This window comes from Schistocerca gregaria, chromosome 6 (genome assembly GCF_023897955.1).
Source record: "Schistocerca gregaria isolate iqSchGreg1 chromosome 6, iqSchGreg1.2, whole genome shotgun sequence".
Lineage (NCBI taxonomy): Eukaryota > Metazoa > Arthropoda > Insecta > Orthoptera > Acrididae > Schistocerca > Schistocerca gregaria.
In genome coordinates, this window is record NC_064925.1 from 53318099 (window position 1) to 53332984 (window position 14886).

The following is a 14886-nucleotide window of genomic DNA, read 5'->3' on the forward strand; positions in this document are numbered from 1 at the left end:
TTTTGTGACTATGGTAAGAACCAATACTCTAACAAAGAATATTACTGTATCTCACTACGGCAGAATAATACTGCAGCAATAAAAAACGAACAAGAGAAAAAGAAACAAATATGAAATTTAAGTTGCAAAGGAAGTTCACCATGTACAACAACAAAACATAGTGCTCTTACAAGCATCTACCAACAGCAAAATGTGTCAAAGGCTTTAGGAAGACTATGTAATGTTTCATAACATCAAATTGCCTCCGATGGGTGTGATGTCACAACTTTACATTAGATTCGTTTGAGCGGTTGCGAGCGAGCTTATCCGCATGTGCAGTTGAGTCACGTATGAGTAGTACCTTCTCCTGTTTCTGACTATAGCAGTGTGGCAGTTAGCTGTATGAGCAATAGCGGCAAGCAGCCAGATGCTATTTGGAAAAATTTTACTGGTTTGCCTAAGCTGCCAGATTCACGTATGCGCAACAGGCCCGGAACTAGGCGACGAGGACAAACCGGTTATCTGCCCCAGGTGATAATTTCAAGGGGGGGGGGGGGGGGGGGGGGGGGTGCCAAATTCATATTATTGAGGAAAAATACCTTGTTTCACAAAGCCCCTAGCACCCAGCCCATGTTGGTCTAGCGATTTCTAATATTATTTTGAACGCATCCCTTTTGGTTTTTGAACAAATTCTATGTCGATTTCTGAAAGAATCATAAGTTGATTTTTGAATGCGTGCATTGTGTACATGATGTCTCTGCCAGGGGAATCCCCGTCGTATCTAGAAATAAACTTTGCTGCAGACAAATGGGGACAGGTCTATACGAGCTGAGCGGAATAAAGCCGAACGGATGAATGGCAGTCACTGTTTATGTGGTTGACTGGGTTTGCAAATGATCAGCATTGTTATAACTACTAGCGAATTCCATAGATTCAGACTACCAGAGTGGAAAAAAACGACTAACAGAAATAATAGGCAACAAAGATTGCGCATTGTCTCCTCAGTGTGTCCAAGGAAATGAAATTTTGACAGAAAATTTTTGGCCAGACTGCTACATTGCTAAGGACCAGCTATACAGTCCCCGGCTAGCAGTTGCTAAAGTTCTATTCTGGGAGTAGCTTGCAAAACGCGTTATACGAACACGTAATAACGCCCAACCGGATAACTAAACCGGTGACGATATTAACTAGAGAATAAGTTTTGACACTGCGAGGAATAGTTACAGAATTAGTGATAAGATTGTTTGTTAGAACGAGGAAGGAGAAGAAACGGGGTCTCACACAAATTACTGGAGAATATGACGATTCGAAATTTATTTAAAAATTTAGTACTACTACTTTTCGATCTCATGCTTCAAAAGCTAGGGATTATGAATGAAATGTGAAACTGTTTCCTAACACAAAACTTTTTGCTTGCAGTAGGCCTAATAGGCATTTGATATTGATACTTTGTGAATTATATTCCGCCATGATATAAAAATGACCATTTGTGCCAAAACAGCCTCGTTTATTTGGTATGTGTAACAACTGCTGCAATATTGGGCAGGCCTATTTCGTTTTATAAAGCAGTGACAAAATACACGTAATCAGATTGAGAAACCACACCAGTCTTGGGTACAATTTGTATTAACAGATTTTCTAGTATTAGACGACGACATTACGTTTTTTCATGTAGCAAAACGTTGACGAACTTTGATGAGGTAGTAGATACTTTCCCAGAAAGGAAAGTACACCATATAAAGCTGTGGCAAGATTAGAGAGAAAAGAAGCTAGGACTTAACGGCTGAAGAAATGTGTACTGTCTTCCTTGTCTCTTGTATTTACTTGTTTTATGTATCCTATATTTAATTTTATGTCACACAAATCAGCAAGTTATTAGCTAATAGGCAGTTCTTGTTCTGCCGGTTACAAATAATCCAAACCAGTATTAATTCCGAGATTTTTTTTAAAAAGAGGAGCAGGATGTTAAACCGGCCGACTGGGAGCAGGAGAGGCACCACAGGACATTTGAATTTCCACTGGCGTGAATATAGTTTGATGGCACCCATTCCATTACAAAATATTACATGTTTGAATTCCACAGAGCGAAATACAAGAGACGTGCGATGGAAGAATGCTGTGTGGAGAGACGTACCACTGCACTTTGCCATACTTAAGACCAAATAACATGTCTTACCTTCCCTCGAATATATATGTTTTAGGTATCACACTCTTCAGAATGATGTGTGCTACAAAATGAAGATATTTTTGAAAAGACAATTTTTAAATTTTTGGCCTCCTACCTCAAATGCTCAAGGGAGGGGGGAGCGCCTCTATCTAATATCGCACTGGTTCGGAAATATCCTAGATCCGGACCTGATTTACAGAGCAGTCTGAGTTGTAGTGGGGGGGGGGGGGGGGGGGGGTAGTCTCCATGTGACCCGTGTTTACGTTAACTGATTTTGCTGTTTCCTCTTCGTTTATTGCTCTCGCTTCAAATGAAAACAAAACGGATTTATGTGTCCGGGAGCTATCAAGTGAATTAAAATACATTCACATAATTACAGAAGGCTAAAATATGTAATTAGTTTCAGATTTTATTTTGTTTCCACCTTTCTGACAGTCAAGCGTTAATCGCCTTGCAGAACAATGAAGTTATTTTTTGTCGGTTTGTTCACGAAATTCGACTTTTACTAATCTTTCCTGCTGAGGCAGTCAATTTATTTGAGACTGTTTAATTCCATACTATTGGCTAGTTTCAACTGTTCGCTGCATTTCAAGTTCACTTTTTCATCTTCTAGCACGTATGGCATTATGCCTTAATACAGAACCAAACATGAGATAATACAGTACAGGTGTTGTTGTTGTGGTCTTCAGTCCTGAGACTGGTTTGATGCAGCTCTCCATGCTACTCTATCCTGTGCAAGCTCCTTCATCTCCCAGTACCTACTGCATCCTACATCCTTCTGAATCTGCTTAGTGTATTCATCTCTCGGTCTCCCTCTACGATTTTTACCCTCCATGTTGCCCTCCCATGCTAAATTTGTGATCCCTTCATGCCTCAGGACATGTCCTACCAACCGATCCCTTCTTCTAGTCAAGTTGTGCCACAAGCTCCTCTTCTCCCCAATTCTATTCAATACCTCCTCATTAGTTATGTGATCTACCCATCTAATCTTCAACATTCTTCTGTAGCACCACATTTTGAAAGCTTCTATTCTCTTCTTGTCTAAACTATACAGTACAGGTACTCCAAGAAAATTTACATCTGAATCTGGACATACGAATGTGCACTTTAAGCCGAATTATGCATTTTAGTATAGTTCACAGAAATCCCATGCTCTTGGAGTGTCCTCTAATGTCTTGTTTCTTTTATGATATAATGTAAGATCTTTTAACGTTTTACACGTACGAACGTATGGGCTTCCTGCATCATCGTAGCTGCGCAAGTGCTGCGACACCTGTTATTTCATGCGCTCTGGCAACTCCTGAAACGATTCTATTTCTAAAAGTTTGCGAGAAAATATTGCGAATTGTTGTTTGGAAAGCATTACTTTCAAAGTAAATTTCCTTTTGTGCAAGATGAACTCCGTGCGCGCGAATGTCCGATGATTTTCTTAAATCACTGAGCATTTGACTCTTAATTCAAAAATCAAATCTTTGAGGGCGACCATTTAGAATATTTTCGAGCCCAGAAAATCAGATGTTTATGTCGTTGTTAAAAAATTTACTGGCACATTTTTGTAATATCTTTAAAATGTAACATGCGCAAAAATGATCATTACGTGTTAAAGCTTAGCTTCTCTTGCAGCTTATTAATCTTGGTGACCAATGTTAAACATAAAAGCATTTCTTTTCTTGTAGCAACACTATGTATATTTGTATATTAATTTAAACCATTACCTTTTCCTTTTTGTATGTTCCCGCTACGTTACAGTGATGTTGCTATTGGCTGACTATATCACGTGTCCTATGATCTGAATATACGCTGTCATCAGCTGGTGAGATCGCTTGACATGAGGTACAACTGGCTTACAAAAGTGCATCGCAATCTCGATTTCAGTCCTTTGGAAAGTAACATGCAGTGTTTGGTGGAATTAGAATTTACACTTCCGTAATACGAAAATATGCAGTGTACGTGTTGCTGTGCACATCAGACATCTTTCTAAAATGTGTTTTTTCCCCTGAGTTTCGGTTCCTAAAGTGCCGGGAAATTCTACGCCGGTGTATAAAACCACAACCATTTAAATGATTCATAAGTTTTACAGTTTCGAGGGAAAGTATACTGTTACTTAACACGGAAAAAAATGTATTTTCATCCGGGAGAAAGTGTATTCTTAACAGGGAAATTCGGGAATTTTTGTTCGTTGTCCACGTATACACCCTGTAAAAGGTTGCCTATTCTCTGAGCTATTGTTTTATTGTAGGTGAGTATGTGCTATTTTTTAGTCAGCAAACATGGCTATTGCTGGAATATCAAAATCAAATGACAGGTATATTACTCTCTCTTATGTTATTATCATGGTGTCTACATGAAATATTTAGTGCTTGCAGCAAAACCGTTACATAGTCTTTCTTTAATAGGATATTATAAGAACAATGCCGCCCTTCTTCCACACATTCCCATTTAAGTTTCTTGAACATCTCTGTTACACATTCATGTGGATCAAACTGATACAGTGCTGTAAGCACGTCTTTACCTTTGTCTGTTGTACTCTAGATCTGAACACACTCGAATCTTGTATATAGTTTCCTTGATAGAAACATCAAAGTTTTCCAGAACTCTTTCAACTAGTGTGAGTCTTCTATACACCTTTTCTACCACAGATTTCATGTGTTCTTCTCATTTCTTATTGCTTATTTGTATCATCCCTAATTATTGAAACAATGTGACAGGCTACAGAAGCTTACCTCTCATCCCGTAATTGTATGCCCTTGTTGTTCTACTTTGCCATAGCATTATCTTTCATCTACACATATTTAAAAAGTGCTACCGTGTATAACACAAAGAGGAAATTTAGCTGAAGTATTTCTGCAGTTCTTTGTGGTCATCCCAGGAGGATATTTCCCTGTAGACAATAGCATCACCAGCAACCTGATAGTGCTGTTGACTTAATCTTTTAAAATCACTGAGAACATTGGTAGTTCTCTTACAGCTCCTTAGCACATGTCAGTACTCACCCTACTGTCTTCTTGACCCTCTACCTCTACCTCTACCCCTCCCCCTCTCGCTCCCCTCTCCCCCCCTCCCCCCTCTCTCTCCCTCCCCCCTCCACTCCCCCTCCCCCACTCACTCTCACTCCCTTGTATGTGTGTGTGTGTGTGTGTGTGTGTGTGTGTGTGTGTGTGTGAGGGGAGGAGGGGTTGTCATGCAGATGTCAGGAATGAAATCAGAAATTCTCAAGTACTGGTCCCATGTATAATTTACCATAATATTTGGACTTGGGAATGTAAATTTCAGTTACCACTAGTGTTCTCATTAAACAGCCTTATTTTTATCAAACTATATATTGGTAATTATTTTATGTGTAACTTTACATATTTACTTAGTTTGAAGTATAGGATGAAAACAGCAGCTAAGAAGCAGAAGAGTGGTGGCTTTCTTCAAAGTAGCTTGTACATTTAAAACTGATATAGAACTGATGCCCATAGTTATCAGTGTAAGTAAATTAGTATTAGTTTAACTGGTTGTTACAGTAGTGACCTGCAGTGGTTGCTTCTGCCAGTTAATTTGGAGTTTGACTAGTTCTACTTTACTAGAGGCTCTCCTTCGTGATGAGTTTTAGGTTACAAGGTGAATGAACAAATCTGACAAACACCTAGTATGGTAATTTAAAATATACGGCAGCATGCTTCCCCATCTTTGTCTAATTGAATTGCTAGCTTTCTAATGATGTCAGTATCTACAAGATATTAAACTCTGTACCTTTGTGGCATCATATATTTGACTTATTTGTGATGCTCGTTTAACAGTTAATTAATTTGTTTGTTAATGACTGTAATTGGGATGGAATTTATAGAGTGGGAAAAACTCAAGTTCACTAGATAGTGAAGTAGCAGAAAAGTTAACTACTAAAATAATCTAGTATTTTCTACAGTGCTATGAAGATATATATACTAAATTATGTCTTATTCCCTTAAGTGCTAGTGATGCAAGTACATACTGAGGCAATACCACAAGCTTAACAAAATGTTTTCAGTAAAAGTTTGTTCCTTTTCTCCTTATAGCAGTTTCTGTAGTCTCTAGCGTTGTAAAACTATTGAAAGATTATCATCCTATATTGCTGCTATCTCCATGTGTTATAGTTTTAATTGCATAAGATGAATATTATTTTTCAAAGGGGATTTTACTGATCTGATGCGAGAAATTATGGCAGAGGCCCGCACGCTGACAAATGCTGAGAGGTGTTCCTTGTTTATTGTTGATCAGAACAGTGATGAACTAGTTGCTAAAATCTTTGATGGAGAAGTCACTCCTCATGTAAGTATAAGTAACATATATTTTAATAATTTTTTTATTGTTTTGTTTATTACCAGTTTATACTTAACATTATTACAAAATTTATACAAATCATAAAACTTTGTAGTTGTTGTAATTTGTTAACTTGTATTTGAAAGTTTAAGAAGGCAAGAGTTATATTTTCCATTGACATCCACATCCACATCTAGAACTACACCTACATCCACACTCCACAGGCCACCTTATGACGGGTGACAGGAGACCCTGTACCACAACTGGCCATTTACTTTCCTGTTCCACTCATAAATAGAGCAAGGGAAAAATGACCATTATGCCCCTGTATAAGCCCTAATTTCTCATGTATGATCTTTGTGGCCCTTATGCAAAATGTATGTGTCTGGCAGTATCATTCTGCTGTCAACTTCAAATGTCGGTTTTCTAAATTTTTTCAGTCCTCTCCAGGGATTCCCGTTTGAGTTCCTTAACAAGCTCCATAACACTTGTGTGTTGTCCAAACCAAACAATAACAAATCTAGCAACCTGCCTCTGAATTGGTTTGATGTTTTCCCTTAACCCGACCTGGTACAGGTCCCAAAAACCTGAACAGTACTTAAGAACAGGTCGCCTATGCTTCCTACATGTCGTCTCCTTTACAGATGAAGCATATTTTTCCAAAGTTCTCGCACTAATCAGAATGAGGTTTTCACTCGGCAACAGACTGTGCACTGATATGATACTTCCTGTCAGATTAAAACTGTGTGCTGGACTGAGACTCAAACTCAGGACTTTTTGCCTTTCGGGGGCAAGTGCTCTACCATATGAGCTACTCAAGCACGACTCATGCCCCGTCCTCACAACTTTTACTTCTGCTAGTACCTCAGCTGAAGTCAACCATTGACCTTCCCTATGACAATCCTTACAAGCTTGATCCATTTCGTTTTGCATTCCAAACATTAATCCCAGATATTTAAATGATATGACTATGTCAAGCAGGACACTACTAATGCTTTATCCGAACAGTATGACTGAGCAAGTTGGAACAGTGGTTAGCATATTGGACTCACATTCGGGAGGGCAACGATGGTTCAAATATGTGTCCAGCCATCCTGATTTAGGTTTTCCGTGATTTCTCTGAATTACTTAAGGCAAATGCCAGGATGGTTCCTTTGAAAGGGCATGAGTGATTTCCTTCTTCAGCCTTTCCTAATTTGAGCTTGTGCTCTATCCCTAATGACCTCGTTGTTGACATGACTTTAAACACTAATCTCCTCCTGCTCTGAACACTATGATTTTCTTTTTATTCTCATCTACATCTACTTACATTTTTTCTACATTTAGAGCTAGCTGCCATTCATCACACCAACTAGAAATTGTGCTGAAGTCATATTGTATCCTCCTACAGTACCTTCCTGTACACCACAGCTGCAGATAACCGCAGGTTACTGTTTGCCCTGTCTGCCAGATCATTTGTGTATATAGAAAATAACTGCAGTCCTATCACACTTTGACGGGGAACTCCTGACAATACCCTTGTCTCTGATAAGTACTTGCCATTGAGGACACCATACTGGGTTTTATTACTTTAGAAGTCTGGAAGCCACTCGCATATCTGGGAAACTATTCCATATGCCCTTACCTTTGTTAACAGTCTGCAGTGGGGCACAGTGTCAGATGATTCCTGGAAATCTAGAAATAATTGAATTTGCCTAATGCCCTTCATCTATACTTGGCAGTATATCATGTGAGAAAAGGACAAGCTGAGTTTTGCACAAGCAATGCTTTCTAAAACTGTGCTGATTGGGACGTAAATGCCTTGGACTCAAGAAAATTTATTATATTCAGACTGAGGTAACATTCAAGGATTCTACAGAAAATTGATGTGTGGGGTATTTATCTGTTATTTTGCTGGTCTGTTCTTTTCGCCTTCTTATAGACAGGAGTCACCAGCACTTATTTCCAGTCACCAGCACTTATTTCCAGTTTCGTGGGACTTTGCACTAGGCAGGAGATTTGGAATAAATGCTAGCTAAGTAAGGGACCAGTGCCATAGAGTACTCTTTGTAAAACTGAATTGGGATTCCATCCGGACCTGATGTCTTATTTGTTTTCAAATCTTTCAATTGTTTTTCATGGCAGGGATGCTTATAACTCTGTTGTCCACATGGGAGTCTGTTTGATTGTCAAATGACGGTAAACATAAACGATCTCGTTTTGCTATCTTCAGCTGCCACACAAGACTGGTCAACAAGTGACTGGGTAAGCCGTAGACCTACTTTCTGATTTTACAAAGGACCAGTATTTTCTCTAGTTCCTGGCCAGAGCTTTTGTTAAGATATGACAGTGGTCACACATAGATCTTTTCTTAGATGTATAAATCTATACTAACCTTTGCATGTTGTCATTTATAAAGTGTAGAGGACGAATTTCCACAATTCTATAATTTTATTTTGAACAAAAAAACTTCAACACATTTTTATTTTCAGATTCTAAAGGAAGTCAGAGTGCGCAAAGGCCAGGGTATAGCTGGCTGGGTTGCGAAAACAGGAGAAGTTATTAATGTCAGAGATGCTTACAGCCATCCATTATTTTATAGGGGAATTGATGAAGCTACAGGATATAGAACAAGGTGACTTTTTCAAATGCTAAGTAATTCTGTTATCTCATTAGCCTGCATTTTTTCCACTACTCAATTATTTTTAGCACAAGGTGGATTAGAAGGAATGGTATAATGACAATTTTATTGGAATAGATAAATGTTTAATGTGATAAAATGGAAAATTACTGTGATCTCTATTCACAATGATGATGTTTTGATCTTGATATTTCTAGAAAAATTCATTTCCTTTCAGATCAAATTCACCCAGTTTTTCTCCCAAGTCTGAAAATAATTATCTAAATTTTAACCTCCTCACTTCTTGGATGTGACTTTTTGGAGTTATCTCGCAACATGAAGACCACAAGTACTCGAAAGTATTCACTTTCTGACATTTATCATATTTCCAAAATCAAATATTGTTTTTGTAAAATTATGGATGCCCTTGCCAGACAAAACCTTTCATACTGAATTACTCAACAGCATTCTCACTAGTGAGTGCATATCCATCAACTAGACTGGTAACCCTATACAGAAACAAATACATGAGGAGTATTTCCTTCTAATGCAGTTTTTTCCTCCACAACCGTAGTATTCCATTGTACACAAAATCCTTGTAACACTTGACAAGTTGTTTGAGATCCACTTGTTTTTCTCCTGACTATTGTGCAAAACTTATCTCAGTGTCCTCCTAACAACAATTAATCCTTTGCCACCACAGCAAGATTTATGCTGCCAAATTTAACTCCACTTTTCAAAGCTTCTGAACAGTCTATTTTCTCAAACTCCAGCACACATAAGATATTTAAATGAAATTTCACACAAGAGAATGAGCACTGGAAAGTTCTCTTTCTTTTATATACTCGTCTTTTTTATTGCTCTTCATCTTCTACCCTTGCTACTTTTGTGATGACTTTCCAGTTCTCTCCACACCACGTAGTAATTTTCCTTGCACACATACCTTTTTTCCTTCTGCTTCATTTTTAGTATACTGTAGATCTTTGCTCTGCTGCATCAGAAGTATTATTGGTGTGAGGAAAGTGCACAGAAGCAGATATTGTCAGTTCTGTTATTAATTTGTAATTACTATTTATTGTCGAAATTGGTGAGTGTTAAATTCTTCTTCTTCTTCTTCTTCTGTATCCGTATCCACCAATTATATCTTCCCTTCCCAGTAATTAGCATACTTACAGCTTCATTTGTGATCCTTCATCAGACAACTCTTCTTCCTTTATAATTTAAGTTGGTGTGTACATGATTATAGAAACTACAAAGGCTTCTTATTTCACAAACATTTTTGACATTTTTTTGTGCAATGAAATTATATTTAAAGAAAGTGATTTTTGTGAAGTCACTAACGACCTTCTCAAAAGCATTATGATGTAGCAGATGGCAAGCTATCTAACCATTGAACGAAGAAATTACAAATCCAAATCTAGAGACTAAGACAAAGAAATATTATAGTAGATAAAAAATGGTTGTAGGCCCTTCTTGTCACCCAGGAATTCTTCTGTAAAACATGGTATATTTTCCAGTCTCCAGTGGCACAAATGTGTCAAAACTTGTTTGGGCAATGAGATAATTCTATTCTCATAGACAGCAGAGCCCAATCCCCATAATTTACTTTGCAAACACTGCCGATGTTGGGCATAAAGTCAAAAAGAAGGTGACAGTGACTTTAACTCTTTACTGTGGGCATCATAGTTTTCACATGAGATAAACTTTATCTCCAACAGTTAATTACATTACAACACACAAAAAAGACCAATATTGCATGTGAAAGCTTAGCTTCTCTAGTAGCTTATTAATCTTCGAGATCAACATTATATGGTAAAGCTTAGCTCTCCTTGTAGCTGCATTATATATATTAATTTAAATCATTAACTTTTCCTTTTTGTGTGTTTGCGCTACTTAACAGTGATGTTGCTATTCGCTGACTACATCTGAACATCTGCTGTCATCGGATGGCGAGATCACCTGACATGAGTTATGACAGGCTTACAAAAGGGAATCACAATCTCAGTTTCAATGCTTTGGAAACTACTGTGTAGTGTTTGGTGGAATTCAAATTTATAATTTCATAATACGAAATTATGCAGCTTCCCAAAACTTTTTTTCTGGGTTTTGTATTCTATTCTAAAGCGCCAGGAAGGTGTATATAACATTAATCATTCAAAGGACTGATAAGTTTTACAGTTCCATGGGAAAGTATACTGTCACTTAAAATGGAAAAAGTGTATTTCTTAATCATTAAATCTGGCAATTTTTTTCCTTGTCCACATATACAACCTGTAATAGGTAATGCTATTGATAGAGAGATGGTAAGTGAAACACATTTGGCTGTTGAGAGAGCACTGCATGATGCCTTAAATGACTACCACAGCAGAACATCGTCAAATAATATTTCACAAAACCCGAAGATGTTCTGGTTGTATGTAAAGGCTGTTAGTGGCAGCAAAGTTAATGTCCAGTCCCTTGCAAAGGTGGCAGGAAATTGAGGGTAGCAGAGCAAAAGCTGGAATGCTACTCCTTTTTCAATTGTTCCTTCACTGAGGAAAACCCATGAGAACTGCCCAATTTAATCCTTGTTCCACTGAAAAGATGAATGAAATAAGTGTTAGTGTCAGTGGTGTTGAGAAACAGCAGAAATCGTTAAAATTGAACAAAGATCCAGGGCCCAAAGAAATCCATATAAGATTCTATCCTGAATTTGTGGCTGAGTTAGCCCCTCCTCTAACTATAACCTATTGTAGATCTTTCGAACAAAAAACCATTCCCACTTCTTGGAAAATAGCACGTCACACCCATCGACAAGAAGGTAGTAGAAGTGATGCGCAAAACTACTATCCAATATCCTTGACATCAGTTTGTTATAGAATCTTAGGACATATTCTGAACTCAAATATAATGAGGTATCTTGAACAGAATGACCTCCTCCACAGCAACCCATGTGACTTCTGGAAACACTAATCATGTGAAACCCGACTCGCATGACATACTGAAAGCATTGGATCGAGGCAGTCAAGTAGATGCAGAATTTCTTGATTTCCTAAAAGCATTTGACTCAGTATTGCATCTATACTTATTGTCACAAGTACAGTCATATGGGGTATCAGTTGAATTTTGTCACTGGATTAAGGACTTTTTGGTAAGAAGGACACAGATGTTATCTTGGATGGAGAGTCATTGTTGGATGCAGAAGTAACTTTATGTGTGCCCCAGGGAAGTGTGTTGAGACCCTTGCTGTTCACTTTGTATATTAATAACCTTACAGACAGTATTAATGGTAAAATCAGTCTTTTAGCAGATGATGCAGTTACCTATAATGAATTACTATCTGAAAGAAGCTGCATAAATATTAAGTCACATCTTGATAAGAATTCAACGTGGTGCAGAGATTGGCAACTTGCTTTAAATGTTGAGAAATGTAAAATTTTGCACTTCACAAAATTGAAAACACATAGTCCCCTATGACTATAATATCAATGAATCTGTGTTAGAATTGGTCAACTCGTATGAATACTTGAGTTTAACACTTTATGGGGATATGAGATGGAATGAACACATAGGCTCATGTAAAGCAGGTGGTACACTTCGATTTATTGGTAGAATATTGGGGAGATGCAACCAGTGTACAAAGGAGATTGCTTACAAACCACTCATGTGGTCGGTTTTAGAATATTGCTCAAGTGTATGGGACTCATACCAAATAGAACTAACAAGGGATAATGTATATGTAAAGAGAAGGGCTGCACGAATGGTGAAAAGTTTGTTTGATACATGGGAGAATGTCAAAGAAATACTGAAGGAACTGAACTGAAAGACCCTTGAAAATAGACATAAACCATCCCGAGAAAGTCTCTTAATGAAGTTTCAAGAAACGGTTTGAAATGAAGCATCTAGGAATATACACCAACCCTTATATATAAATCTCATTTGGGGATCATGAGGATCAGATTAGAATAATTACTGCAAGCACAGAAGCATTCAAACCATCATTCTTCCCATGCTCCAGTGTGAATGGAATGAGAAGAAAGCTTAACAACTGGTGCAATGGAATGTACCTTCTGCCATGTGCTTCACAGTGGTTTGCAGAGAATAGATGTAGATATGACATATTTATACTTTAATCCAGAATATCTTATAGTGCATTTTCTGAATTTTGCTCCATAGAATGTGGATTTCCGTAAAGAAATGTTAAACCATTTTATTTGACAGTGATCTCGCAGTTTTCATGTAGAAATATAGTCTCATGACCTAGGAGGATTGTATTTTGGTAAACCACTAGGAAGCAGTCACGCTTCAATTTCCTTTAACCCTCCAAGGTCTTTTTACATTCTTTTTCTTTCAATCTGGATATGAGCTGAGGAAGTGATCAGGAATGGATGAACACGACTTCTTAGGGAAGCCATAATTATGACCAACAGTGGAATTATTCGCTCTTACACTTTCCCAGATTTCCTCATTTAAGCATGCATCTGTTACACCTTGCCATATAGAAAGATCATTTTCTGCACTAAAGAAGGTCTCAGCATATAAAGGCATAAGCCTGAATGGGGTGAATTTTGATTATTATTTATTTATCATGTGGATTTTAGTGCTAGGAGTCTCCAAAGATATGCTATGCTTACCTTCAATGCAGCTCTTATCATTTAAGCAGAAAGGCTGCATCTGTAAGGGAATTTGAATTTGTCAGGAAAGAGGGAAATACCAAAAGGAATTGTCTGTGGCCTATAGTAAATCAGCCCTGGCATTAGCCTAAATTGAAAATGGAAAACCACAGAAAACCATTATCAAGGTTGGTGGCAGATGGGTTTGAACCATGTCACCTCTCGAGTCCAAGCATTGCTATCTCAACATCTCAACATGTAAAGCTACCCCAGAGTGTTTAAAATTAGCAGAAACTGGTTTTACATTGTTTTAAAACAAAATAAAATGCGTCTCAATGAAAGGTGGAATTCTGATATTACATGTTTTTCCTTTAATTGAGCACATTTGGTCATTTGACAGTGCAGGAACATGTGCATATTTTACGAGTAATTGTGCATGGAATTCTTGCCTTCAGTTATTACAGTATTACAAGAGCATGAATAGATGAAAAAGGGAGGGGGCTAGGATTCAGGATGCAGTTGGCTTAGATGAATTCAAGTAGCCCACTGAAAAATTGCTTCAGAAATGAATAAACTATAGAATCTGCTGTCACCACATACCCCTTCTGGTTTCCACAAACCAAGAGCGCCCATATGCTAGTTTGTAGGAGGAGAGGCATGGAATATTTTGATTATTTTGGAAGCTGAATGGTGACTTGCAAGTAGCTATTAAAAAGTTTCTGTACTGAAATGGTTTTCATTATTGGGTATAGACCATGTGACCAGACTGGGCAATATTTTGTCATTTGGTCCACTACTGATGCAGTTTCAGGCAAGTTTCTTAAAGGACTGCATCCATAATCATGTGGGCGATATCTTTTATTGATCAACACAATTTTTGGGCAACATAGGCAAATCCAAGTGTATTTTTATATATTAATTTTAATGTAATGTTATTTGCAATGATCTTCACCACTCTGCTGCCTTGTGAAATACTGAATTACTGCAAATCCATAGTTCTACCAGTCTCCAAATAACAGCTCCAATGCTAACATTAAACTGCCATAGACATGTAATTAGCTTATAGTAGTACTTGCATATTTTTAACTTACCATATTTATAGTGAATGACTCAGAATCAATTTCCCTCTTCTTTTTTTTTACAAACTTATTCGAAATTAGAAACTCTCAAACAGCACACTGCACTAAAAAACTAAACAGCTGCACTTCCATTAAATTCAGCTGTAAGTAAGAACTGAACTGATTAACAAAACAACAACTGATCTC

At 37.6% G+C, this 14886-nt stretch overlaps 1 protein-coding gene across 1 annotated transcript in view; it reads left to right on the forward strand.

Moving 5' to 3' along the window:
• Positions 1–14886, forward strand: part of LOC126278948 (cGMP-dependent 3',5'-cyclic phosphodiesterase-like) — a 231020-nt gene that overhangs the window by 100035 nt on the left and 116099 nt on the right. The window contains exons 5-6 of the mRNA XM_049979225.1: positions 6300–6439; positions 8902–9044. Of these exons, the coding sequence (XP_049835182.1) occupies positions 6300–6439; positions 8902–9044 (283 nt within the window). The remainder of the gene's footprint in view (positions 1–6299; positions 6440–8901; positions 9045–14886) is intronic.